General features: G+C 42.5%; 4 protein-coding genes and 3 non-coding genes across 16 annotated transcripts in view; 4 read left to right on the top strand and 3 right to left on the bottom strand.

Moving 5' to 3' along the window:
• Positions 1-77: 77 nt before the first annotated feature.
• LOC108060072 (cytochrome b5 reductase 4) lies at positions 78-2,100 on the top strand. The gene is made up of 2 exons (XM_017145642.3): positions 78-1,457; positions 1,514-2,100. Exons 1-2 carry the CDS (start codon positions 136-138, stop codon positions 1,809-1,811), a joined length of 1,620 nt encoding a protein of 539 aa, XP_017001131.2. The 5' UTR covers positions 78-135; the 3' UTR covers positions 1,812-2,100.
• On the bottom strand, positions 1,875-6,771 carry SdhA (succinate dehydrogenase, subunit A (flavoprotein)). 2 transcript variants are annotated; one of them, XM_017145639.3, is made up of 5 exons: positions 6,648-6,771; positions 6,440-6,529; positions 3,215-4,812; positions 2,571-2,721; positions 1,875-2,499 (listed from the first exon to the last, which is right to left on the bottom strand). In XM_017145639.3, the coding sequence occupies exons 2-5, from the start codon at positions 6,494-6,496 to the stop codon at positions 2,320-2,322; spliced, it is 1,986 nt and encodes a 661-aa protein (XP_017001128.3). In that variant the 5' UTR covers positions 6,497-6,529; positions 6,648-6,771; the 3' UTR covers positions 1,875-2,319. The 2 variants fall into 2 exon arrangements, with proteins under 2 accessions (XP_017001128.3, XP_070068639.1); XM_070212538.1 differs by having other exon boundaries at positions 6,604-6,673.
• A 173-nt stretch (positions 6,772-6,944) lies between these two features.
• Positions 6,945-7,519, bottom strand: cer (crammer). The gene is made up of 2 exons (XM_017145507.3): positions 7,361-7,519; positions 6,945-7,299 (listed from the first exon to the last, which is right to left on the bottom strand). Exons 1-2 carry the CDS (start codon positions 7,397-7,399, stop codon positions 7,102-7,104), a joined length of 237 nt encoding a protein of 78 aa, XP_017000996.1. The 5' UTR covers positions 7,400-7,519; the 3' UTR covers positions 6,945-7,101.
• A 245-nt stretch (positions 7,520-7,764) lies between these two features.
• hts (adducin 1-like protein hts) overlaps positions 7,765-26,595 on the bottom strand; it is a 29,115-nt gene continuing 10,284 nt past the window's right edge. For 3 of the 9 annotated variants that reach the window (XM_070212518.1, XM_070212519.1, XM_070212520.1), the window contains exons 4-12: positions 21,944-22,071; positions 21,373-21,856; positions 20,589-21,303; positions 20,403-20,526; positions 19,232-19,342; positions 18,873-19,167; positions 18,726-18,806; positions 18,592-18,663; positions 12,574-16,163 (exon numbers count right to left, since the gene is read on the bottom strand). In XM_070212518.1, coding sequence (XP_070068619.1) covers positions 12,589-16,163; positions 18,592-18,663; positions 18,726-18,806; positions 18,873-19,167; positions 19,232-19,342; positions 20,403-20,526; positions 20,589-21,303; positions 21,373-21,856; positions 21,944-22,039 — 5,553 coding nt within the window. In that variant the 5' untranslated portion in view covers positions 22,040-22,071 and the 3' untranslated portion in view covers positions 12,574-12,588. Of the gene's footprint in view, positions 9,538-9,714; positions 9,783-10,189; positions 11,992-12,573; positions 16,164-16,776; positions 16,846-17,805; positions 17,853-18,591; positions 18,664-18,725; positions 18,807-18,872; positions 19,168-19,231; positions 19,343-20,402; positions 20,527-20,588; positions 21,304-21,372; positions 21,857-21,943; positions 22,072-26,595 lie in introns of those variants that run through there. The other 6 variants (XM_070212523.1, XM_070212522.1, XM_070212525.1 and 3 more) reach the window with 6 other exon arrangements.
• Positions 25,363-25,444, top strand: TRNAS-CGA (transfer RNA serine (anticodon CGA)). Its single transcript has one exon. It is a non-coding gene; the product is annotated as a tRNA-Ser (tRNA).
• TRNAV-AAC (transfer RNA valine (anticodon AAC)) lies at positions 25,788-25,860 on the top strand. The gene has a single exon. It is a non-coding gene; the product is annotated as a tRNA-Val (tRNA).
• On the top strand, positions 26,348-26,420 carry TRNAV-AAC (transfer RNA valine (anticodon AAC)). The gene has a single exon. It is a non-coding gene; the product is annotated as a tRNA-Val (tRNA).

The following is a 26,595-nucleotide window of genomic DNA, read 5'->3' as shown; positions in this document are numbered from 1 at the left end:
AGAACTAGTTCATTAGGATGCTCTTACAGGTTCTTTGAACCAATTGCTAAAACAGCTGTTTTGTGTTAATCTTTTGCTTCTGACTAAACCAAACAGCTTGTTGATTCCTGTGGTTAAAGCATCTAAGGACTCACAATGTCCGATCCGTCCCTCAAACCACCCGCCAGCAACACACCAATGAAGCCTCCCCAGGTGGTGGCTCTTGCAGGATCAGGCGGTGGCCTCCAGTTGCCCGTAACCGCTCCTCAGAAGCTGAACTCCAATGGATCATCCGCATCATCATCCGCCTCTGGCTCGGCCACCGGGAATCCCCGCAACAAGTGCGCCCTGAAGCCGGGCTACTCCCTGATGAGCTGGATACGGCTGTGCAATTCTGGAGCGGATCTGTCGGGAACCGGCGGACGTGTGGTGCCCGTTTCCCGGCTAGAATTGGCCCGGCACAACAAGGTGGACGACGCTTGGATGGCGATTCGAGGTCGTGTGTTCAATGTCACCCGCTACATGGACTTCCATCCGGGCGGAGTGGATGAACTGATGCGGGGAGTTGGTCGCGATGCAACCAAACTTTTCGACGAGGTTCACGCCTGGGTAAACTATCCCCAATTGCTGGGTAAATGCTACGTGGGACCGCTGAAGGAGAATGAGACAAAGGAACCCAAGGATAGTCCTCAGATAACCAGCGTAGCTTTGAAGCCGCCAGAGATTGTGCCCCGTTTTGATTGGATTCAGCAGAGGAGCGAACTTACCCTAATCTTCTACACCCGCGGCTTTGCTAATCCTGGACTGCTAATTTTACATAAAGATGCCCTGCAGCTAACTGTACGGATTCTAGTCCAACACAACTGGCACACCTTTGACTTTCAGCTAACCAACAAGGTGCAATGGCCGCCAAAGGTAGCGAAAATCGGTGCGGAGACGGGGAAGATTGAGTTGGTCTTGGCCAAGGAAGAGGCGGAACCTTGGCCAACATACGGGACTCATGTGTCCAGCCAGTTGGACTCGGCTAGCATACAGGAAGAAAACTACGAGTACGAAGTAACGAGCTCCAAGGATTTCAATCACGATTCCTTCGACTTCCGCCTGCAAAGCGTTCAGCGGGAAGTGCTGATGCTTCTGCCAGTGGGTTACCATGTGGATATAGAAGTACCACAGGAAGGCGGAGCCATTCAGCGAAGCTACACACCTGTGGATCAGTGCTACCTGCATTTGGATAATAACTCCTCTTCTGATTTAGAAGGCCTAAACTTTCTGATCAAAAGGTATCCCAACGGACCCGTCTCAAGTCATCTGCATCAGCTCCAAGCTGGTTCCCGCCTCCATTTGAGTCCGCCACGTGGAACTTTCCAGCTCTCTGAGCTCACTGCACACAGAAACATTCTACTCCTGGCAGCAGGAAGCGGACTAACGCCCATTTTGAGTCTAATTCAACCAGTGCTAAAGAGGAATACAAATCGAATGTAAGCTCGAATGCTATTAAACCAAACACTATTAGTATAATTTTTTAATCCCCCAGTGAAAGCTTGCAACTGATGTACTTTAACAAAACCCAAGAAGACATCTGGTTAAAGGAGAAACTAGAGGAATTACACGCCCAGGACGAGAGATTCAGCTGCACAAACTATCTTTCCCAAGCGGAGAGTAGTCCTCAAAGGATATCGCTGGAGCTATTGACTCCCTTCTTCCAGAAAAAGCAACCGGACAGATGTACTTATGTCGCCATATGTGGACCAAGTGGTTTCAACACCGCTGCTGTAGATATTTTGAAACAGCTCGATGCTGAGCCCATGCAAATTCACGTCTTTCGCGGCTAAATGAATAGGTGATTTCATTGCGCACTTAATCTTCATCACTTTTATTTACTGTATAGCAAATGGTTTCGACTTTTGTTCTTTTTTATTGTTTTTACATGTTTTCGTTTTAATAATTTAATAAGTGTAACAAATACTAGAAAGTTGTAGTTGGATTTGTTTTCATTTGCTTTTAAACAGGCTCCGTCGTCAAAATCGCCTCAAACCTACATAACTCGTTGTCAGCTCGCACTCACTTTTCGCTTATGTAAAATTGTAAATAACCGACAACCAAACAGTAACCAAATGGAGGGCGGCGCACAAAAATAAATAGAAACAGCAGGATTTGATATATAAAGAATATATAGGATGTAAAGAAAAGCTGGTTTTACATTTCATCGCCATACCGGATGGTATCACTTTCCAGCACATTGGCGACCTGACCAAATGACGTTTAAGTAGACATCCGTACGTGTGATTGTGTGATGGTATGGTGTATGTATGCGGGTGTCCTGCAACTCCAAATCTAGACTTAATAGGAGCGGATAGCCGGTGGCACAGTGGAGACTTCGCCGTCCAGCGTGGAATCGATCACGTTTCTGTAGTCCAGCGTTATGTCTCCGTTGTCATTGCAGACCCACGAGAGCGTGTGCTTGCGCCAATGCTCCTCCATGGGCTTCTTCTGTTGACCCTCGAGGGGTTTGCTGAAATCCTGCAGGGAAAATAAGCATTAATAAGAATTATTAATAAGCAGTTTAACAGTTGACATCGCCGACAACTTACATATTCATCCTCGCGGACCTTGAAGTCCTCGCGGGCATGGGCACCGCGGGATTCTTTGCGCGCCTCAGCTCCCACAATGGTCATCTGGGCATTGGCCAGCAGGTTCTGCAGCTCCAGGGTCTCAACCAGATCGGAGTTCCAGATGAGCGACCTTTAAGAGCGTACAAAATTAGTATTATAATTGTTAAAAGAAGATATTTATTAAAGCCTTGCGTGAATCATTCAATTTTTGTTTTATCATAGTATGCCATGAAATTTCTGATTTGTTTAATTCAATTCTATGTGAAATAAATTGAATGTTTTTCTAATTCATTTCGAATTTAATGAATGAATGAATAATTTTTATGATTTTTTTTAATTTGCCAGATTTTTTAGTGCTTTCTTTTGAGAACAAAAAGTGGAAAATTTTTAACAAATCAATGTTAAGTGCTTAGAAAATAAAATTCATGCAGAGTTAATCACATCCTTTTTTCTTCAAAAAAAATTGTCATTTGAATTATTTGTATTGGCTTAACTCGCTGGATAAATTTTCATTCATACAATTCTATTAACTAAAAATTCTAATAAATTCATTCATATAAAACAAAAAATTCAAAATAATTCATTGAATCCATTCATACAGGGCTCTAATATTTACTACCCACCTGTCCACGACCTTGACGTCCTTGAATTGCTTGTAGATCTCCTTCATCTTGTTCACGCCATCCTGAAGGATGGGGCCATCACGGAACACGGCAGCATGGTGCTGCATGGTCCTCTGCATCTTCAGGCGCAGATCGGCGGTGGTGATCTGTCCGTTGGCGTGGCGCAGCTTGTCGAGATTAGCCACCGAAGCCTCGCCGGCATTTTCCTTGAGGGTGGGTGCGGGGGCACCTGGCTTGTTCAGCTCGGCGATGGTCTTGGCGCAGGCACGTCCAAAGACCACCAGATCCAGCAGAGAGTTGGCACCCAGACGGTTGGCACCGTGCACCGAGCTGGAAGCAGCCTCACCGGCGGCATACAGACCCGGCACAATCACATCCTTGCCGTCCTTGTCGATGGTGATCACCTGGCCGCGATAGTTGGTCGGCACACCGCCCATGTTGTAGTGCACCGTGGGCAGCACGGGGATGGGCTCGCGGGTCACGTCCACGCCGGCGAAGATCATGGCCGTTTCGGAGATGCCGGGCAGACGTTCGGCCAGCTGCTTGGGCGGCAGATGGTGCAGCTGCAGGTAGACGTGATCCTTGTCAGGTCCAGCGCCACGGCCCTCCATGATCTCGATGGTCATCGAGCGCGAGACGACGTCGCGGGAGGCCAGATCCTTGGCCACCGGAGCGTAGCGCTCCATGAAGCGCTCGCCATTGCCGTTGATCAGATAGCCACCCTCGCCGCGGCAGCCCTCGGTAATCAGGCAGCCGGCGCCGTAGATTCCGGTGGGGTGGAACTGCACGAACTCCAGATCCTGGGAGGGCAGACCCTGGCGGGCAACCATGGCGGTGCCGTCACCGGTGCACGTGTGCGCCGAGGTGCAGGAGAAGAAGGCGCGTCCATAGCCGCCGGTTGCGATGACCGTGTTCTGGGCGCGGAAGCGGTGCAGAGTACCATCCTCCAAGTTCAGGGCCAGCACGCCGCGGCACTCGCCCTCCTCGAAGATCAGATCCAGGGCGAAGTACTCCACAAAGTAGTTGCAGTCGTAGCTCAGGGACTGGCCGTACAGCGTGTGCAGCAGCGAGTGACCAGTACGATCCGCCACGGCACAGCAGCGATGGGCCTGACCGCCCTTGCCGAACTTCAGACTCTGTCCGCCGAAGGCCCGCTGGTAGATCTTTCCGTCCTGGGTGCGCGAGAAGGGCATGCCGTAGTTCTCCAGCTCGATCACCGCCTTGGGCGCCTCGCGCGTCATGTAGTGGATGGCGTCCTGGTCGCCCAGCCAATCGGAGCCCTTGACCGTGTCGTACATGTGCCACTTCCAGTCGTCCTCCTCCATGTTGCCCAGCGCCGCATTGATACCGCCCTGGGCGGCGATCGTGTGCGAGCGGGTGGGGAACAACTTGGTGATCACCGCCGTGCGGAATCCCTCGGCCACCAGGCCGAAGGCCGCCCGCAAGCCGGCTCCTCCTGCTCCCACGACGATCGCATCGTAGGCGTGGTCCACCACCGGGTACTGCTTGGAAATCTTGTCCGGATTCGCCGCCGACGACTGCTGGCGGCCGTGTGTGATGTGGTAGCTGCGCTGCACACCGATGGCGGTGGCACGTTGCTGTAAAATAAGAGTAGGGGCAAATGAGAGATCGGAAAGTAATTCTTGGGTTTCAGATTATACCATTTTATAGTTATCATTTGAATTTGTTTATTAATAAAAACAAATTGTACTGTGACAGAACGTTTTATTCGATAGTAAAAAAAAAACAAATCGAATTTTGGGGCACTTTGGGGTCGTTTTTTGTTCTACAAAGTACCCCTTAAGCGGCTCCTAATTATTTTAGTAATTACTGTGATTTTTTTTAGATTTTTATGTCTATCCGTTCCGGGTGGAATTTGCTACTGACCGTTTTTTAGGGTTCTAATTATATATTAGTTTAGATGTGATTACTTTAAAAACCCGTCATTGCAGTTTTTAAGATACAAACATTATGCGGCTTGTCTATAAACGTTAGAGTATAAAGTCATCAAATCAATGCTTGCATTAGTAATTCACATTCATTTGTGAAAAAATTACGTAAACTTTAAAGATTACTGTCTTAATTGCCATTCCCCAACACTCGTAAGGAATATGAGTGGTCGTTGTATAAGAAAATGTACATAATATAAATAAAATTTTAAGGGATTGTCCAAAGTCAGTCATTAACCTTTTATCGGTTATATCACAAAAATAATATTATTTTTATGAAATATGGGCTTTTGTTTTGGTTTCATTTTAATAAAAAATCTATAGCAAAGGCCCACATTTATGGGTTGATTAAAAAAAACGTTTCCATGAATACCCATTGTTATCTTATCAGAAGATTCCAAAAAATTAGGACCGGAAAGTGCACCAAAAGTAATTGCAACTAGCATTCCGACAATTAGGTTTAGCAAATGGAAAACAAGATGAACAAAGTGAGATATAGGGGACTAAGATACAGGGAGAGTATGATAACCATTCTATGGAGATGTTCTGATGACGTCTACAACTGTGGGGAGATAGAACAGGCGGAAAGAGAGACTTGCAGTGATAACTCCTTATGTAATAAACAAATTAAATAATTGTACTGGGCTTTTTTTTCGAGTGGTTTCAAATGGGAGGAAGGGGTCGGGGGATCAGCACCGTGATCAGCTCAATTGTATAATCAGCTGTTAGTTTTGTTAGCTGGCCGACGTGCCTCCCTATCTCTCTCTTTCTGTCTTACTATATTATCCTCTCTTTTATGCCGATTCCCCCGATTGAGCGGTACTTATAAAGCTTTTCGAGGCGTGTCATTAATCCAAAACCTAATGTTTTCAAGTGCATTTGTTGCACGAATAGCGAAATGCACGGCATCTGTAATACGGGAGAGACATGGTAAAGGGGGCGGGGCGGCAGCATAACATAACCTCGCTGGTGCACACCTTACATTCCCCTTTAAAATCGCAAAAATCGTCTAACACAACAAGTTGTCTTCATATTCGCCCCTTGGCCAGTATTATAAATTAGCAGAAGGGCCAATACTAACACCTGGCCATTGAAATCCGACGAAATTACATAACACAGCGACGGGGCGGCGCGTTTTTGGCCAATTTCTTGGTCTTTTTCTGTTGTCACATCACGAGTCTTTGGGTTCCTCACAGAACCGGTTGTATAACCACTATTACAAGGGATGCCCAAGGATGTGGAATCCCAGTTTTTTCAACCCGGTTGAAGAACTTACCACGGAGGCAACTGCATTTTTGGCCAAAATCGATGGCACACGCATGATTCCGGACATGGTTGGCTGGGCTGCGGGGTTCTGCTACTGCTGCTGCAAGAGATTGGACCGAGAACTATGGTTACGCGCTTATAGCTGTTTGGTGTTCTTAAAAAACAAATAACTACGTGTATCGATGTGTCTATGTGATCGAAAGGAAAAGTTTACAAACTTTCAAATGTTGTGTGTGAACTGCCGCTCGTCGGCACTGCAGTTCGGTTCACTGATTCGCTCCAAGTGAAGAGAACCGGAACTAGATCACGCAGGTCCCAAATCAAAATCCGAAAATTCCCAGACCAAAAATAAATGTCTATATACTTGCATATTTTTGGAATGGAATTTTACCACCCCAGTAATACGTATTTATTTGCATATTTTGTATAAAAAATAAAACCCAGTTCATTGAACTACAACGCAATGAACTGTTTTTGCCCTGCCAAAGAGACCAGAACACAAAAGAGCCGAAATCTTCGATTAGTACACAAAACAGCTGATTTATTGTTTATTTTGGGGGTGGGTGAACCAAAAACATTCAAAAATACAAATGCATATTATTATAAATACAGAGAGATTGCTGTCTTTAAAAAATCACTATTTAAAATGAGATTAAGCTGAGATTCTGGCATTCAATTTGGCGGCTTTTTGCCACAGCGCTGGGCGAATTCTTCGGGGGTGAGGTCAGCCAAGTGGTTGATTCCCATTTTCCAAGTCACTTCGCCCTTCTCAAATTTCTGGTTGTGTTCATCAATCCGGGCCTTGGACTTTGCATACAGTTCGCGACGCATCTGATCCTCCTCCGCTTCGTAGCTCTTGTCGAATTTGGACTGAGGATTACATGTATTTCAGGGATATTGCGTCGTAGTCTACTGATATAGGGACCCTTACCTTGTACTCCACCCACTCTTCATCGGAAACCAAAGCCATCTTGACACTTGTAATTTTGGCGACAGACTAAATTTTGTTTCAATTCTGAGGTTTTATCACAGTTTCGCACTGAGTCACAACATATAAACACAACAAAGAAACGATAACACAGCTGATCAGAGTTGCCACTTCGCTGAAAAACATTCGTAAACAACAGTAGGGCCTCGCATTAACGAAAGTTTTTTAAGAAGGTTTTGAACCATTTCTAATAAAGGTTTTTCGATACCGAATATTTTGTTTTAAAAGAATTGAAAATTTGTTGGTTGCCCCTGTTTTAAATACGGATTATAAGTTGTAGTTATAGTTATTTTTTATATACAAAATTGGCCGTTAAAAAACCCAATTAAAATAATAACACTTCGAAATACTTTTGAATTTTGTACAATTTTCAAGTTTTTATTTATATACGTTTGCTCCTTCGTGTGTGTCGTGTTACTTTGTTTGTATAATACGAATTTAAATATATATATTTATGCAATTTCTTACACTCTAAACGAATTTTAAGAAATAACTTTCCGGTATTTCGTTTGATTTCTTCAAAAGTACTTTTTATTTGCACAGAGTGAGAATATTGACAAATTTCTAAGGTTAATCTAAGGACAAAATTATACAGACTTTTTCGCTTCTGACGCAAAAAAGTTGCTAGAAATAAGCTTCTGTCGTTGCGCAAATAATCAGTTAATTATATTTTTATAATTATCGTGTGTGTTTAATTTGCTGTTTTTTGTCTAAGGCTCAGCAATGCATGTATTATGTTGTATATAGAGTGGATTTGTGTGTGAATGGGTGGGTTTTGAGTGGGAAAAGCAGAAACATTCGATTTATCTGGCTTTAAGGATCGGGGTTGAAAGTTTAATGCAGTTAATTTGAAATTTAAATGCGATTAAGTTGTGCCTTAAGGTTTTACATGCTATGGCAGTCGTATATAGTTAGTTGCAGTACTCATTATCGATATTTTCAAATATATTTTGGGTGAGTGATTTAAACTCAAGCACATCTACTTACAAAAGAAATGCTGAAATTTGAATCTTGGAGATATTTTACGGGAAATTCCCCTTTCTTCTCTGTAATTGTGTTTCTGCTTTCCTCAGATTAATCGCATGATTTAATGCGTGTGTATTTTTGGATTTTCGGTTTCTTCATAATTTATTGGTTTTTATAAATATATATATGTATATGTATGTATAAACAGTTTTACGTACATAAAAATATATAATTATTTATATAAAAAACTAATACAATTGCTGCATGTATACATATTTATTCATTCGTTTGTGTGCAAAGTGTGGCTGCCCGGAATTAAAATTAAAACAAAAGAACACAAAACATAAAAAGCGATTTGACAAAACACACACATGCCAAGAATATCAAATTGTGGTTGTTGTCATCGATTTTATTGCATTTATAAAAAATATTGCATTTAAGTATTATGTGTACATAAGCATGTACCACGCTTGTATGTATCAAGTATCAAAAGGCAAAAGTTGCCTTTGTTTTAAACAAATCTTTGCTTGTTTCAGAGCTACCTGGGAGTTTCGACCCTTTTCTTCTGTTCATTTGTTTTACTATGTAATGTGTTTACGTAGTTTTTGTTTAAAGACTAATACATCTAGAAGATTTTTGCAAGTTACTTGTATAGAACAAAGTGGCGTGCCGGATATTGCGTTTAAATCTGCGAATCTCCCTTTCGTTATCATACAAATTGTGTTGGATTGCGTTGCTGTTTGGGTGCCGTGGACATCGTATAAATTAAAAATTAGAATTATATTATAATAGATATAAGCTGTGAATGCGAATTGGGGGAGGGGATGCCTTCGGAGTATCCTCTTAGATGCATCTTTATCGATTTTAGCTGCTCATTTGTTGCTTAGTTAGGCCTCTCTCTCTTATATAATGCTTCTTTTGCTGATCTGGCTACAGTTTCCATTTTGTTTTCGTGGTTTCATTGTCGTTAGTTTCCTCGGTTCCCACTGATGGTGGGAGGGTGTCAAGATTGCTACTCCTACTGATCCCGCCTCTCAGCTTAGGCCTCGGCCTTCTTCTTCTCCTTCTTCTTTTTCAAAAACGACGGTGTGCGCAGGCCCTTCTTCTTCTTCTTGTCTTTCTTGGGGGATCCGTCCGTGGAGACATCCTGGAACCGTAATAGAAATTTGCAGTGAGAATATCGGTTGCGCTTCGGTTAGTAAATCAAATGAGGTTAGCATAACGCATGATGATCTGAAGGTGGCTTTAAACGATTTAACGTTTGGAGTCAACCTACTGATTGTGAGTTCGAGATGTGATCGCTGATCCTGAATCTGATCAGATGTACTTACCTCTTTACTGCTCTGGGAGAAGGTGCTCAAGTGTGCCTCCGAATGATCGCCATTTTGTACGTTTTCACCTATTATAAAATGGTAAAAAGATTATTTAGTAAGTGATACATCTGCGAAAGAGTTATTGGGTTTCCTACAAATGTAACTCAGTGGACGCACACATAATATTCGATATTAATTTCGTAAATACTTTCACCTTATGGACACGCACAAATAAGAATCTAACTAAAACATGAAATGTATTAAATGTTTTGGGTGGTGACGTGTATTAGTACATACATGGAGTTCGGGGTTGGGAAATCAAACACAAGGACATGCAGCAGTATTAGCAACTAATATTAGTAAGCAAGCAGACATGCACAAAACAAAACACAAACATAGTTAAAAAATGAAATCATGTTACCTGGACACTAAGTAAACTTATCTATCTTTTAATGATGTGCGTGTGTATGAAATCTTAACTTATGGATTGCAGTTTTTTAATGAAAACGTGTTTTATTAAATTTAAATTATAAAAATATTAAACAAAAAATCAAGATTCGACAAAAATTAAACTTAACAATTTCACAGAGTATTTAAATGTACAATGGTTGGTTTAGATTGTTTTTTAAACAGTTATCTTTTGCATTTCCATAATTTGCTTTTGTTACTTTCTTAACATTTTAATTAAGAGAAAAAGCACGTAAAAATGCAGTAGTTAGATTCACAAATTCCATCATTAAACCTAACCGCTATTTTACAATCTTTTCACTGTTGTCAAATTATAAACAAACATTTTAACAAAAGTGAAGATGTAGTTATTTATAAAAATCTGAATATGGAATTAAGAGGTGGCCAGACCCTCGGCCAACTGCGAGATGCGAGCCCGGCACTCGTGAATAATTGCCTGGTTGTGAAGCATGTGCGCTCTCACTACGCTATTCAGCAGACGCTCGAGTTCCCTTTGCAGACTGCTTAAGATGTCATTTAGAGGCTCACCCTCCGCCGGCAATTGTGGCGAGGCTTCACCTGGCTTGGCCATTCCCACGGCCACATAGCTATAGGTGTGGCACAGCTCCGGCGCCGAGTTACTGCGCTGAACCGAGGACGATGCTGAGGGCGGTGGCGGCGGCGGAGGCATAGTCGTGGAAGAGGGAGTGGCCAGGGGAGCCCGCTGCTGGAGCAACTCCGCCTGACGGTGCTTGTATGCGAGCTGCTGCGATATATAGTTGATCTCCTCGTCGATCACCCTTTCCAGCTTGGCCCGGAACTCCTGCTCGTGCGTGTGAACCGTTTGGACGCACTCGGCATTACGCAGCGACACGTTGATCAGGATCTCGATGACCGCCGGCGATTGCGTGGTCGTCGTGGGTGTTGGTGTGCTGCTCAACGTTAGCTTAACGTGTTTGCCCTGGGAATAGGCCTCGGCCTCCTGGGTGGACGAATCATTGCTGGTGGTGGCCAGCCGTGGGCGTCTGCCGGACGAATCCACCAGGCCACTGTCTTCCTCCTGATCGGCCTCAGGTCGCTCCCGATCCGCCTGCTCCCTATTATTGGCATCAGTGCCCTCGGGAAGACCATGATTTATGGGTAGAAAGGTGTAGCTGCGGTAGAGACCGCTATCATGTTCCCGCCTGTGAGGCGTACCGATGGCCAGGCCGCTCATCATGGAGTCCAGCTCATCTAGACTGTCATCCAAGACACTGCTGGTGGTGCCGCTGCTGTAGACCCTCTGCTTCCGCTTCGGAGGCGAGACTTCCAACTGAATGTGCTTCTCAGAGACAAAGGATTGCGATGGGAATTGGTTCGACTGAGTGGCTGTCATCACATTCAGCAGCTTGCGGTTATCCAAGCTCAATGTCGTCAGATCGATGAAGGAGACCACCTTCTCGCGCTGCTCGGCCACCGTCTGCCAAATGGATCGGTGTTCCGGATGCAGCAGAATCGTTGGCGACGTAATCAGTGGACAATTAAAGCCAAAATGGGAGATGGTGCGGTAGGGAGGTGTTGACAATTCGGCGACAGACTGATTCCTCTCATCCGGCAACGAAACTGATGCCATCCCATTTCGAATGGGGGTGCTACTGAGAATGCCTGGCGGGTTGCCTTCAAATCCAGTTACACTTCCGTTTTGCTGAATGCTCATATTGCCATCGTGGACTGGTGGATAGTTGTGCCTGCTGTCGGGGATGATCTTGTGTATGACATAGACCATCTGCTCAACTGGTCCCATTTTTAGGCCGTATTGCCCAGGTGAATATAGAAACGCATACTTTTGGGCCAAGTGAAATTTAAGTGCTAGAAACAAAAGTGCGGGAGTTGTGCGTAGTGAAAAATATGATTAAGTGGGATTGTGATACCTGCTGAAGCATCCAAGAACGTTCACGACCGACGGGATTTACACACTTGACATAACACAAAACATTGGGGGACATGTGCTTACAATTCTATAACATCGGGAGGGGATATTTACTGCTAACACTTAATCTAATTTATTTCTTTAGGTAGTATTATAGAAAGTTTACAAAGTTTCGTTTTTTTTAAATCTAATAATGTAAACACAAAAATTATACATTTCCACTGAAATAAAAGTCCTTTAACCGTAAAAAGTTAGTAAGGAATAACAAACTGCTATATATTTTAAGTAGGTAGTTTTGTGTTAACTTAAAAGAATATACATCCAATATTTCAACTTTTATTTTTCCATCCACATTACATTACAAATCATAAGATGAAAATAAATAGACGATTATAGTGTTACTGTTGAAAAACAAAATCTCAAATCAAAATTCATTACAAGCAGTGTTAAAATAATAAAGGAGTATAAAAAATGTAAAAGTAAGTTTACAAAGCAGCGGTTTCTAATCTTCTGTTTTTTTAACATTTCTCTAAATGTTAATCTATTTCTTCTTCCACCGTTTCTGGAACATGGACCTCTTCATCTTCTTCTACCAACCCATCCTCAAATAGTCCCCCAAACTCTATGAATTCCTCTGAATTCTCCTGCCTCATGGGCACCACCTCCTGCACAAACATCTCCAGACCATGCACAATGCAAACTGTATCCAGGGTGACCGCATCCTCATCTTCAGTGGAGGCACATTTTCTGGTTTCCACTGCCGGTTTTGAGGTCGTGGGTTCCTCATCATTATATGTCATATCCTTATCGTCATTGGCCTTTACCACGCTAATGAGTTGTTCATTGAATTCCTCTTCTTCGAAATGGTCTTTTGGTATTACATCTTTTTGTGTATGCAGGGCTTCTGCTCCACCTGTAAGTCGTGCGGGCTTTTCCGGATCTTGGCTAGACATTTCAATAGGGGATAATTGTTCATTTATCACCATTCTATTGAAATTATAAGTTTCCGGATCGGTTGTATCCTGAGTGTGGCTTATGACATGATTATTCGCATTTTCTGGATCCATTTCGACTTTATACAACGACGAAGAACTATCATTATTAGGGATATGAGAGCTCTCTGCCAAGTAAGTTCTTTCAATAAATTCCTGACTGTACTTGGGTTTAAATTGCATATCTCCTGAAATCTCCTCTATTGCTTCCGCGCTTGATGGCGAAGATTCCCCCTCCTCTTGCGTTTTATCGTTGGCGCTGTAGTACATGGAGCTGTTGGTGGCATTCGCTTTATCGTGCGCTGCCTCGTGCAATTCCTCCTGACTCTCGTCGTTATCCACCTGCTTATCTTCCTGGCTTCCTTCCATCTGAAAGGTGCTCGTTGAAATGTTATCCGAATTGCCATGTTCTTCGTCGGCCACAAAGAATGTGCTACTGGAAAGAGTTCGATACAGCGATGCTGTAGACGAATTCAAGTCGGTATTCTGATTTCGACTGTGCCCATGAAGTGGACGACGCAGAGGTGGCAAGATGACCGGCGGCTTGCGACGTTTGGCGAACGGCGAGGAGAGGCTACCGCGAACAGTGTACAAAGTTCGCGCAGGATTCGTGGTTTTGTCTCGTGGAGGCGTTGGCAGGGAAACCCAAAGACGGGCTCCACTATCGCGCTGTCCGCACTGAAAAGCACACACCGAAGATGGACTCGATATGGCTCTTGGAGTGGTGACCTTGTTGCTTCTGTGCTTCTTAACCGAACCGGCTGCGCTTCGCGGTCTGCTGGCATTGCGAATGTTCTCCTGAATAAAGTTGCGCTTTCTGCGCGGACTGCTTCGGCACACAAATGTTGTGGACGAGATGATTTGCCCAAGGGGCGACTCCTCTTCCTGCTCGCTCTCCTCTCGATCCACCTCCTGCCGCCCTTGCTGATCCTCCGACCAGGATCGTGACATACGAGGTGTTGGTCGGGTAACAAGGTGAGCGTGCGCCATCGAGCTGCAGGGAGCACTTATATTATGAGCGGACAGGGAAGAGCCACTCGGAGTTAAAGTGGTATCAGCTGGTGGAGCACCATTCAAAAGCGGAGTGCTAGGCTTGGGGTAAACATGCGTGCAAGTGCGAAAGATCTCCTCGCTGACCAAGTCCTGCAGCTTCCTGGGCGTCATCTTGTTGCGAATACTATGGTCAATTTTCCCGAAAATGGGCTCACTCTCGTCGAGTCTTTCATCCTCGATGCGCTGAAGGATCTCGCGCTCAAGAGGCGTGAAAAACTGGTTGTCGGTCTCCAAGGAAGGGACATCTGTTACATTAGATACTCCATTAGTATCCTGAAGCACAGTCTCCACCTCAAGGTCATTTTCGTCAATATCTTTTTCGTCGTCACGACCTTTCTCTTTATCGCTAGGCTCCGTGGGCTCCTCTGGCTCTGTTAAAGCTGGAGACACCGGTTTCTCGTCATCACCCTTTTCTTCCTGTTCCAAACTGTTGTGTAACCCGCAATCCTCTTCGGTGCCATTATTGATACTCGAGTCTGTGGCCAAAACGGAATCAGGTTCCTGCAAAGACACAGTGTCATCGGCTTCGGGAATATTGTCCAAACTAATCGAACGAAATAGGGAACCACTATCGACGACGGTTTCTTGTTCCTCTGGCGAGCTACTGGATGTAACGCCTGATGTATCAGTGTCGAGTACCTGTAGTTTCTTGGTGGTCGCCACCAACTTTTCCAGGTTTTCACCGGCTACTGTAAGACTTTCCTCAAACTTTTGCAGGATTTTCGGTAGCTCATCGCTTGGCTCAGTCATTGTTTCTTCTTGGGGATTATCAGAATGTTCACTATTAGCTTTGCCTTGCTCCAGCTGTGGATCAAGACCCCCTTCTGACCTGGCTTCATGGTCATCTGGAGTCATACTTATACGATTCTCCTGCTCGTGCTGCATCTGCTCCTTGGCCCCAAAATATTCGACATGATCTTGCCACAACTCCTGGAACTCAGACTTCCGACGCTGGCGCTCTTCGCGTGTCATTAACTGGCGATCAACATGATCATCGCCGTTCGGAATATTCTGCTTTATCTCCAAAGTGATGCGATGTTCGGTCAGCGGCTGTTGACCGCCCGTCATCATTTCCTGGGGTTCCAACCAACGTCCAAAGCTCCAGACTTCGGTAATATCGCCCTGCTCCACATGGTAAACCCTTTGCGGAGCTGCACTCGTCGCACTCGCTCCAGCACTTGATGTTGCCTGCTCTACAACCAATCCCATTAGGCTACTATCGCCATTGATTAGTCCTGGAGAATAACTAACATTCGTCGACTCTTCCGAGAAGTTGAACCGTTCGATCTGACTGAGGAAATTCATAGTGGAAGAGGAGGCGGAACAGGCTTGAGTCTGTGTCTGTGCATTCCGTTGGATCCTCGGGCGTTCGGGCAGCATTAGCATTTCCTGCACGGGAGTGCTCCCGGCACTGGTCAGCTCATCCGCACAGCTACTAGCAGCCGTTCCGCCTCCAATCCTCTGCAGCTCGGGCTTGAGACGCAGCAGCTTGTCGAAACACGCCTGGCACAACTGTTCGTAGCGCGGAGTGGCGAAGATCTCCTCGTAGCTGATGCCTCGCTGCATGGGCCGGTATCCCATGGCCTGCTGCTCCCGCTCCTTGGGCATATGCTTGTGCTCGGTGCGTGGCTGGTGGCGTGGTGAGTTGAATCCAAAGTGGGAACCTGTGCGATAGGGCAGTGGATAAATCATATTCGCCTGTTGCAATGGTCGACGGGAGGCGGTGGAAGAACACGTGGCGCTGGTTATAGTGCATGTACTGGAGGTGGTGGCATTGGAGGCCCCAGCTCCCCCACGATAAGAACTGGCCAGGGAGCCCAATTGCTCACAATGGAGGGCCCGAAGCAATGCGGAGCACACCTGCGGTTGGACACACTGACCCAAAGAGACTGCAGTGGCGTAGGCATAGGAATATAGCTGATCCGGCAGGGAAATAGGATCCTCGCCCTTCGATGGAAACAGGTCCCGACGGCATCTGCTATTTGCGGACAGGTTCCTGTCACGCCCCTTCAGCTGGTACTCCTTGTCCTCTTTATCTATCTGAGAATCGTGATTGTTATTATCTCCTAGTCAAAGCGAAGATATTCAAGGCGAAGGAGATGAAAGAGCCAAAAATGTCAGTAAGTATTTGTCACAATCTATAGAAAAGTCCGGAGCCAGCATCTTGGGCAGTGCGGCACTCGAAATACATACATACATAAGGGCAATACGTAATGGATTTCATATCCATAAATCTGAAACGCAATATATCCTATCCTGTTATAAAGCTTGTAGAAATCAGTAGCCTAGAAAAGATCACTTTAAATATGGTTCCACTGAAGATTCTATATTATTCTGTTAGTAAATTAACACTATATCCTTTTCTTTGAGACGAATGTAATGAAATTTGAATTTATGAACCTCGGTGATTACTATCAATCTCAAATTATAACTAGGGTTTAGTTTTGGTGCAACAGAAATGACCATGAGCTTGTGGATTATAAAGGGGGTTATATTTAAATATACACCAAAAAGAATATTCAGCCAAAGGCCAATGGATTATATGGGGAGTTATGATATAAGTATACATCGAATATAACGAGTATTATTTCAGGAATTATATACATTGGGCGTTTAGCCTGAGTACATTGAAGGGCGTAACAACTAAGGGGTATCTTTTATTCGGGTCTTGTTCGTTACCTCGGCCAGTTGGCGGCTTGCGATTTGTGGCTGTGTGAGAGCGTTCGCCGTTTATAAAACTAAGAGTGGCTAAAATAGTATTGAGAAAGGAAATTATAAAATCATATTCAGCGACAGATGTTCGCAAGTAAAACGCTAATCAAGTGTGAAACAGACGTAATTAGGTGCCTTAAACTAGGAATACGTAGTGTTGAGTTTGCTTTGCAGTTTAGTATTGATTAAGCATGCTTGAAAAGTAAAGACAGGGATTAGTTTTTGGGCTAATGACGCTGGCTAGGCAACTAAAGAAGCAATCAACAGAAAACAGCTGCAGTTAAAAATAAAACAGGAAACTATAGTTATCACGGAGTAATCCCAACGAAAATGAACAGCAAGCTGCGATTTAACAGCGCATGATTTTCAGCTAAGAGCATTCGGCAAACGTTGACATGGCATGTTGAATGGGGTTTAGTGTGCAGGTGGTTTATGTTTATGTTATGCTGAACATTTTTTCTATAAACTATTTTCTTGATTTATTTGTTTGAAGTATTTTTTTTATCTACACACTAAACCTTTGGGGCTGCACTCACCTCCAACTCAAAAGGGTTTGTTTTTTAAACTGCTTATTATTTATTTGGTTTATTTTTGTTATAGAGCGCAGCAGCCGCAGAAGTAGTAGTAGAAAAGGTAGTATGTAGTAGTAGTGGTAGTAGTAGTAGAATTTTGTGTTCTGTTGAGAGCTTCGGTTGCTTCTTGTTGTTGGTTGCTGGTCTTTTGGTTTATTATACATTTTTGTTTTATTTTATTGTGAGCCTACACACACTTTTCTTTTAAATCAATGCTAACTAGTAACCTGCCAATTTATTTGGTTTTGGACTTTCTTCCTATGTGAAATAATATAAGGGTAAATTTTGATTTACAATTGGCCGAATTAGAAAAATTAGGATATAATTTTGTAAAACCAAGGAATAACTACAACTGCAGCTTTTCTACTATAATAAATGTTTTTTGTTGTATCTGTTTTGGTAGTTGTGCTGTCGGATTGCTGGTTGTTGAAATTAAAAATCATTTTATGCACGCCGTACAACAGTTGGTTCCTTGGAAGTATTGGATAAGGGTGAATTGCATTGCACAACAATTATAAACAAATAAAAATGAATATCAAGGAAAAAATTGTGGTATGATAGTAACAAGGGAATGTTTAACAAAAAGAAACGTTAAGTATTCGAACTAAATTATTGATCTTCAGGAATTTTTGCAGTTTTTACAAAAAAGATGTTGTAAGGGTATCGATTGCTACAAGTATTTTTTTGTTGACTAAATTAATTAATTAAATTGTGTGTGTAGTTTTCGACGTGTGTGTGTTTTTTGTAAATTTAGTATGCGAAAATACAGCAAATAATATAAACGAAAAAGAAGGGAAAATGGCATAAAAGAATGTTATTAAATGTTAGGAATCCAATTAAGTAATAATACCAAATAATCATCTAGGGATATAATACTAAAAGGGAATTAAACTAAATATAAAACTACTAAAAATACGTAATAAATATAATAGCATCTTCAAGACCTACGTAATTAATCAAATCAAACCAAAATAATAAATAAAAACGAAAATATAAATGCATCAAAAGGGATAACAATGAGGGATAACAAAAGAACTTGACAAAAAACAGAAGTAAAACTTAAAAATTTCGTTCACATAATGGCTGGGAAAAAGACACAACTTTTGGACATGTGTACTTGAAATGTTTTTGATTGTGCGTGATTAAAGTAATTTAAATCGTTGATAAAAACAAGATAGAAAATATAATCGCAGTACACAAATGGACTTACCATCGCTCAACACGACTTCCGCCTGCCTGGGCACTGGCGCTTGTTGCGTCTGGATCTCAATGACCTGGTGCTCTAAAATATGAGTTACATATTAGTTTCTGGTATTAGCAATAGTTTGCAAGTAGCCAACGTACCGGTCTCTGGTTCACTTTGAGGGTATTTCTTTGTCCCCGCCTGCAGGACCGCTTCTGATTCCGAAAAATCTGTGTCGGTATCTAAAAAATGTTTTAAAATATATTATTAATATGATATAGCGATATAGCCGATTGCTGCCAACTTACATTCGCCATGCACCGATTTCTTTTTGCGCTCCACCGTGCGCTTATATTCATTGAGTTCATCGTCCGTGACATTGTCGAATGGATTTTTGGCATACGGAGCCTTGTACACCGTGGCATTGTGTTGGAATCCACGCTGGATGATTCCCTTGGAAGCGGCACCCATCATGACGACATGGTCGCCGGCCTGCGAAACCGTTGCGTCCTTCAGTCGGCTCGCCTCGTCCCATGTGACGCCCTCCAGAATATGCGACTGTGGTCCGGCGGAAATCTTATCGGCCCGGCGGTTGTCCTTAATCTGTTTTGATAAGCTCCCAGTTTGTAATCAGATCTATTAGGGATTAAGCGCGTAAAATACTAACTAGTTGCTGGACTCGCTTGAACTCTCTTGGATTTGTTCCTGCAGGCACAAACTGGAGTGGATCTTCTATCCTCACTGGCGTTGAGTGGGTGGGGGAACCCTCAGCCACCCACTTTAAGTTTTTGTTTTTTAAATCGTAAATAATGTTTTGTGTGGAGTTTGGGGTCGGGGCAATGCAAATAGAAAAGAAAGAGAAAGAAATTTGTGTTTAATGTGGGTTGAATACTCAAGATTCTTATTAAAATGGGAAGATCTCAATAATAAACATTCCCATTCAAAATGTAGAATCATTTTTTAAAGATATAGTAATCTTATTTTAATACAAATACTTGAATCTTAAAATTAATGTTAGATCTTTAGCATTCCATTGCATACTGTTTTTTTATATAATTAATTTACAAAGTTTTACATACACATAAATTATGATCCCACGTTATACTTTTAGAATAGATAGCATTTGCATTTGCAACGATCAAATAAAAATAAAATAACTGACATAACAAGCATAAATGATTTTGTGCCTTTAAAAACAATGAAAACAATCACAAAAAGAATAAAAGAAAAAAATTATTAAACATGCAAAGAAAAGTTTGATGAATGAAAAATAATATGGTTAAATATGAAATAACTGAGTGAAATATAAAATGCTGTTTTATTTATTACGTAGTGATTAGTAGTATAGCTAATTTCTTTCTCTTTCTTTGCATTGTTTTAAATTGTTTTTATCGACTTGTTTTTGAGGCAGCAAAATCCTTAAAAGAGGCACAAAATCATCTATGCAAATTTGTATTTTTCGTTTATTTTATTTATTTGATTAATGCACATTACACAGTATTTGTTTGCTCGCTAGCAAAGCACGTAAATTAATTTTGGTTTAGCACTTGTTCAAATTCTATTTCCAAAGTATATAAATATATAGGTTTTGTTTATAGATTACTTTAATTTTCTTAAAATCTAAGAAATTTTATGCGTGAATATAGTCGCAGCTGAATAGCAAAGTCGGAACTAAAACTGAGTGCTAACGAAATGGAAATCATATATGGGGGTAGCTAGTGGAATGTCTGGAAAGAGTTGAGGGATGCGGTATCCAACAATTTCAACTATTTCCCCTCAATCTCCTTAAGGCTGGTGGTTTTGGTTTGCTTCATATCTTCGAAAGTAATGATCTCTACCTTTGTAATCTTCTTGGGATCCGGAGTGCCGGTCTCCAAAACCTCGACCTTCTGGTAAACGTTGGGCGAGTTAAGCCACCGGCTACGGTCTCCGCCCTTGCGCAGATCTCCCTTCTTCCAGATTCTAATATGGGATAGATATTTATGAGTAAAATGTACACTACCATTAAAGTTAATTTCTCTTACCCTTGACGGAAAAGCTCCTCCTCCTCGAGAAGATAGCCCAACGATGAAACAGCTGGTGGTAATTCCACATCGTTCTTAGGCTTAGGAGGATCCGATTTGATCAGCGGATGACGGTAGATGTAGCCAGTGCGATAGCCAGCGTTGTCCAGCATGCGCATCAAGGCCTCAAACTCAGCACCGCCAACACGCCACTTGGGCGGACTTCCCACCTTGGGCACGGGAGCCTCGGTCGCTTCCTTTTCGGCAGCGGCAGCACCATCTTCGCCTGCCACGACGGCGGCAAACTTCTTCTCCAGATCCTCAGGCGGACGACGCGACTGATCGTAGATGGCCTTGCGCGACTCCTCTGGAATCAGCACCAAGTTATCCAAACCGACAGGCAACAGCTTGAGTTGGGTCTCGCACGCCTGCACAATGTGACAGGCTGCAAAGAAGGCTTCCTCGATGGTCTCGCCACAGCACAAAGCACCGTGGTTGGCCAGCAGAATCACCTTGGAGTTGGGACCAAGGCTTCGCACCAATCGATTGCGCTCCTCCTCGTCGAATAAGCCGGTATAGGCGTGAGTAGTGATCTCGCCCAGCACACAGGCATCCTTGGTCAGCGGCAGCAGGCCGGATTTCAGCGAGGAAATGGCCACAACCGGACTGCAGCCAATGTAGATGGCGCAACGAATGTCTGGACGGGCAGCGTGTACCACCGAGTGGAGGATAAAGTCTGAAAAGGGTTCAGTTATATATTTAATATAAAATACAAATAAAATATCCAATTAATAATTCAACTTACGACTCTTGTTGCCGCCAAAGTTAGTGGTGCCCTGCTCCACAATCTGGCCCTGCATGTCCACCTTGTTCAGCGCCGAGGCAGTGATCTCGTGGTAGAGCAGGCCGTACGGGTTAACCAGGAAATACTCCTGGTCGACCTTAAGTCGGGCGGTGATCTGTGCCCCCAGACCCTGGGTCCAGCCGTACAGATCGAGCAGACGGAATGTGGCGGCCAGCTTGCACCGAAGTATCTTCTCGCCCTTGGCGTAGCCCATGGACTCGACGCCGCGTATGTCGTTGATGGGCACCATGCAGTTGCTGCTCTTAAAGACGCTGCCCACCCGCGATACCGGCACGCCGACAATGTCCGACAGCTGCTGCAGGATCCCACTGGCGCCAGCTCCTCCATCTCGGGCCGAGTCCACGATACGCTCCAGCTCCTCGCGGAACAACTTCGAACCCATTATGGCCTCAACCCGCTTGCGACGCTCCATTTCGCGCATATCCTGGGGGAAGGGGAAAGTGAAAATGTGAAAAAAAAGGAAGCAAGTGAGGGGTGTTTCTCCAATTAAGGCTTCGATGGCTGCACTTACCTGTTCAATATCCGCGGGACGTACTTGGTTTTTGTCATCATCTTCGCCGGCAGTGGGATCTATGCCATTCTGTGGCGGTTGCTCAACTTCAGTCATGATTTATTTCCTTTTGTTTTTCAGTTAAAATGCTGCAATTAAATGAAAGGGAGGTTTTTTTTCTTTATTTAGGAAAAGTTCTTCTTCAACTTGACGCTCAGCTGGAAAATTTTCGACTGACCTTAAAACTGCAGGGCAGAAGCACCAAAAAGGGGGTGGCAAGCAAGACAGAGAGACAGAGTGAAAAAGAGAGCGCAGTGCAACCACCCAAGTAAGAGAGCCTCTCAGAGAGTGAAAGACTGACAGATTTCGCTGTGAATGTCAAAAAGTTTTTGGGGGAAAGCAGAGAAAGTGAGGGAGGGGTGACAGAATAGACTGCCGCATATTTCCACTTTAGTTAATGTCTAATTTTGGCCAAAATAAATTCTCAATTTAAGGGGGAAAACTCTGGGGAAAATGCATACGAACATCCGTATTTTTTCCATACCCACGTGCTGAAGCGACAGCATAAACGAAATCGGGGAAAACTATTTTAAGATCCATTTGGCTTTTTGGGGAAGACAAAATTGATGCCTAGAAAATCAAAACGAAAAGAAGGAACTAGCCTTCTCGATCCGAAAACGAGAGAGCGAGAAACCGAAATAAATAAACAAAAAAATGCTCTTTAAGTCTTTAGGCGTGGTGCGTTCTAATACCACGAAAATTAACCTTCAAATTCTAGTAAACAATCAGCATGCGAATAAACACTAAAGAATAATGTCATCAACGAATCGCGCGGCTGAGACAACAGATCGAAAAACAATGTCTTGGCTCAGCCAAAATTGCAACCCGAAACAGCTAAAAACGAACCGACTTTATTCGATTCCTACATGACACACTTGAAGCAACCATAAACCATAATTAATGTGCATTATGCTGACCCGATTTCTTACAAGTACACCCACCCACACATCTTTAGTTCTTCCGCCAATTAAAAGCAAAAATTTCTACAAAATGTGCCAATTTAGAGAGGAAATTGCAATGAACAATGAAGAAGGAAAGGGAATAAAAAAAAGGCTTAGGGGCAAGTACACGGAAAGAAAAATAGATTGTCATATTTGTTTTAAAATTTACAACTTGGTTTTGACATTTTTAAAATCAATGAAATTCTTTTTAAATTTTAGTCATAAAAATTGAAATTTGAAATATTTTTTTCTTCGCTATACAAATTTTTCCTATGTAAAGTATAGCCCCATTCGTGGGCGGTGCCTTTTGTAGTCGGCTTATAAGCTCAGGGAAGAAAACATGGTCACAAAAAGAGGAAGGCACAAAGCAATTGCTTTGCAAAAGTGCATTGCCAAAGGCTTTATTTGCTGTTGGCTTCCCCGTTTGCTAATTATGACGTATTGGCAACGCGTGCCGCATATTTTAGTTCGATCTTAACACAGTATCGTGATGTGAGGGGTAGTTGAACTTTGCTGCCAACAGCACCTCATCGCAACGTGCGTGGGCGTCGGTAGAAGTTTTCAGTTTTGGTTGAAATAAAACAGAATAATGCTGAATAAATGCTTTTCAAGTGACTACAAAAACAAAAAATGCAGACGAGCTGGGGAGTTGTGTATGCGTGGGCGTTGAATAAACTTAACGAGCCAAAGAGTTTTCCAGCGTGGGTTGAATCAGACTCCTCCGAATGGAGTTGGAAGTTGCGTAGGTGGCAAAAGTTTGATTAAAGTCAAGAAAAAGAAGATTTCTCACGCATTGTAAGAGCTCAATGTAGTTTAGTTTCGTTAAATTAACTAAAATTGTATTATTGAAGCGAAAAAATTTCTTGTTCCGTTAAAAATGCAATTTAATTGCTTTAAAATAGTTTTTTTCAAGTTACTACACAGCCAAATGTTACAAATAAAACGTTGAATAGACCAAAATAAATTGCATTCTTTACCAAATGAACTTTGGCAATGCCAAACAATAGCTCCATATCACTCTCTCTTGGATTTTTCACTCTGACCTTTTTGTACGGAAGACAATAATTAAATTTAGGAGCAGCCAACGCCACAGCGACGCCATCGTCGTCGCCACCGTCGCGTCAGCGTCAGACAATTGTTGTTGACATTATGCAATTACATCACACTTGTTTGGCGCGGGACACACCCATGTCTTTCAATGGGTAAAGTGTGCCGGCTCCAAAACCGGCAAACCGAGAATCTTTGTATGTATAAACTTTATTTCATAGAATGTGGGGAATGTTATGAAGGCAAGGCAGATAACGAAGACCTCCCTGCAAAAATACCCTGCTTAACAGCATGATAATTAGTCAAGGTTTGGCCAAGATAACAGGCTTTATAATCGCCAAACAAACTTACATTTATAAAAGACCAAAACTTGTCTTTAAGTTACCAATAATATTTATTTGGTTTTATTGCATTTATTTAAATTTTAAACCAAAATATATATTTTGTACTCCAATTAGCAGCTCAAGCCAATTGACCCAGAGAACCATACACCCTCTATATACATATGGTTTTCACACATATGCTGCTGGCGTTAATTAAATTTCCCAAGTATTCAATTATCGCGCAACGGAAGAGATCTTACGTAATCTTCCAATCCATCGAGCGCAGCCCAGACAGCTGTCCCATCGCCTCAAGTGCGAGATGTAAGAGCGGCAGGCAATAAGGTCGCTCGCAAATGATTTCATTCAGTTTTAATAATGCAACAAGTCACTCACTCAGTCAGTGGGGTACATGGCCAGTTCCAATGATGATGATCATGTGGAAAGATTTTTAAAGCCACAAAAAAAAAAGATCACTCCACTATGGCGGCGACAACAATAAAGTGAGAATAGTTACACAAAACGAGTGCAATAAACCAACGTCAAGTGTAAATAATGATAATTTGTAGCCTGTCACTTTTTCTCCGATTCAAATGAAATGTGGAGGTACATTCATTCATTCAAAGAAAATTGGTTCAAAGCTTTCTTAAGTTCTAAATTATTAAAGTTTTTATCATCCGCCTCTGCTTAGTTTACCAAAAATGTGTAAAACGGTCCAAAGAAATAGTTTATTTTTAGAAACACAAAAATTAAGTAACGGTTTCAATATTTATCTTATACATGTTCCTAAATGAGTTTAATCATATTACCCTGATTGAATACCTACAGTATTGTTGTTGTATAAAGTTGACGTTGTGGATCACTGGGACGACGCGCACACCGTGAAAATATATACGTTTTAATCTGCGAAACGTGGTCAAAGAGAACTTGCAATGTTTGCCAGTCCCGCAGTAGAACGTTTCGCACCAGACCATCCCCGGATTTCCCAACCAACGCACCAGAAATGAGTAAGAGAGCTCTGCTGCTCCGACGCCAGTTGGTATATTTCACTTTTGACGCGCTTGCTCCACAAGCAGTCGTGGCCGAGTGGTTAAGGCGTCTGACTCGAAATCAGATTCCCTCTGGGAGCGTAGGTTCGAATCCTACCGGCTGCGATACGAGTATTCTTTTTTTTTTCTTTTTTTTATTTGCTTGTTTCATCAAAACTAAATTTTTTTAAACTATTGCTTGACTAAAAAAGATTATAAAGCGATGTTAAACTAGATATGATGAATTTACTTTTTCGTTCAGTTATTGTTTTTTTGCTATTGAAAATAAATGTTGCTCGTAAATAACATTTAATAAAATTAAATGATGTATCTGAAAAGCCTTTTTCATTTAATATCCACCTAGTTTTCATTGCCATTGAAAATTTGTCAACGTTAGCTGGTTATTTTCCCTCCCCTATTTGTTTGTGGAACCAAAACTGTTCGGTGTTTGGCTGCCCGGCTTTCAGCTGTTTCCGTGGTGTAGCGGTTATCACATCTGCCTAACACGCAGAAGGCCCCCGGTTCGATCCCGGGCGGAAACATGTCGTACTTTTTTATTATTTTTTTATTTACTTGAAATATAAATTTGTATTTTTTACTAACAAAAAAAGAATCGAAAACATATTGTACGACAAAACCAACCATACAAAATTGGCAACATAAAGTAAAACCAAATGCATTTCCTTAACGCTCATATTATTTGAAGAACTATAACTAGAATCTTAGAAATAAATAAATAAAACTTAAGAAGTTTGAAGAAATTATAGTAACCTTTGTATGAATAAAATGGTATGAATGCATAGCAAAAGCCTAGCATCATCTAATATTGCTCGATTTATAGCAGTTGGGTTTATGGTACTGTAGATAACTTCAAAATTCATTTAAGGGAAACTATTTAAATATTGTAAATAAAATTAAATATGTAACAACTACTACTTTGTTTCACTTAATTCCCAACCGTTTCTCATTGCCTTCGACGTTGTCGACATGGAAAGTACTATTTCGCTTTTGGCTGGCCTGGCTTCAACTGTTTCCGTGGTGTAGCGGTTATCACATCTGCCTAACACGCAGAAGGCCCCCGGTTCGATCCCGGGCGGAAACATGTTGACGTTTTTTTTTTTTTTCTTTCCGAATACATTTTTATTTTGCTCACTTGCCCGCTTCCCAACTTTTAAAAGTAATTATAACCGTTCAAATAAAGATAAGCTAAATGACGCGCTGTCTGTCGTATCTGTGACCTGTCATCAACGAAATGTCTTCATCTTTGTATGTGGACT

Source organism: Drosophila takahashii, chromosome 2R (assembly GCF_030179915.1).
Source record: "Drosophila takahashii strain IR98-3 E-12201 chromosome 2R, DtakHiC1v2, whole genome shotgun sequence".
NCBI lineage: Eukaryota > Metazoa > Arthropoda > Insecta > Diptera > Drosophilidae > Drosophila > Drosophila takahashii.
The sequence above is the reverse complement of the archived record's forward strand: the minus strand, read 5'-3'. Positions and strand labels throughout refer to the sequence as shown.

Excerpts from the sequence above, each read along its gene's own strand:
- LOC108060072 (XM_017145642.3), top strand. The coding sequence starts at position 136 with ATGTCCGATCCGTCCCTCAAACCACCCGCCAGCAACACACCAATGAAG. Across the intron at positions 1,458-1,513 it reads AAGAGGAATACAAATCGAAT|TGAAAGCTTGCAACTGATGT; the intron begins GTAAGCTCGAAT and ends TTAATCCCCCAG.
- SdhA (XM_017145639.3), bottom strand. The coding sequence starts at position 6,496 with ATGTCCGGAATCATGCGTGTGCCATCGATTTTGGCCAAAAATGCAGTT. Across the intron at positions 4,813-6,439 it reads AAAATGCAGTTGCCTCCGTG|CAACGTGCCACCGCCATCGG; the intron begins GTAAGTTCTTCA and ends CTTATTTTACAG. Across the intron at positions 2,722-3,214 it reads GACGTCAAGGTCGTGGACAG|GTCGCTCATCTGGAACTCCG; the intron begins GTGGGTAGTAAA and ends ACGCTCTTAAAG.
- cer (XM_017145507.3), bottom strand. The coding sequence starts at position 7,399 with ATGGCTTTGGTTTCCGATGAAGAGTGGGTGGAGTACAAG. Across the intron at positions 7,300-7,360 it reads AAGAGTGGGTGGAGTACAAG|TCCAAATTCGACAAGAGCTA; the intron begins GTAAGGGTCCCT and ends TGTAATCCTCAG.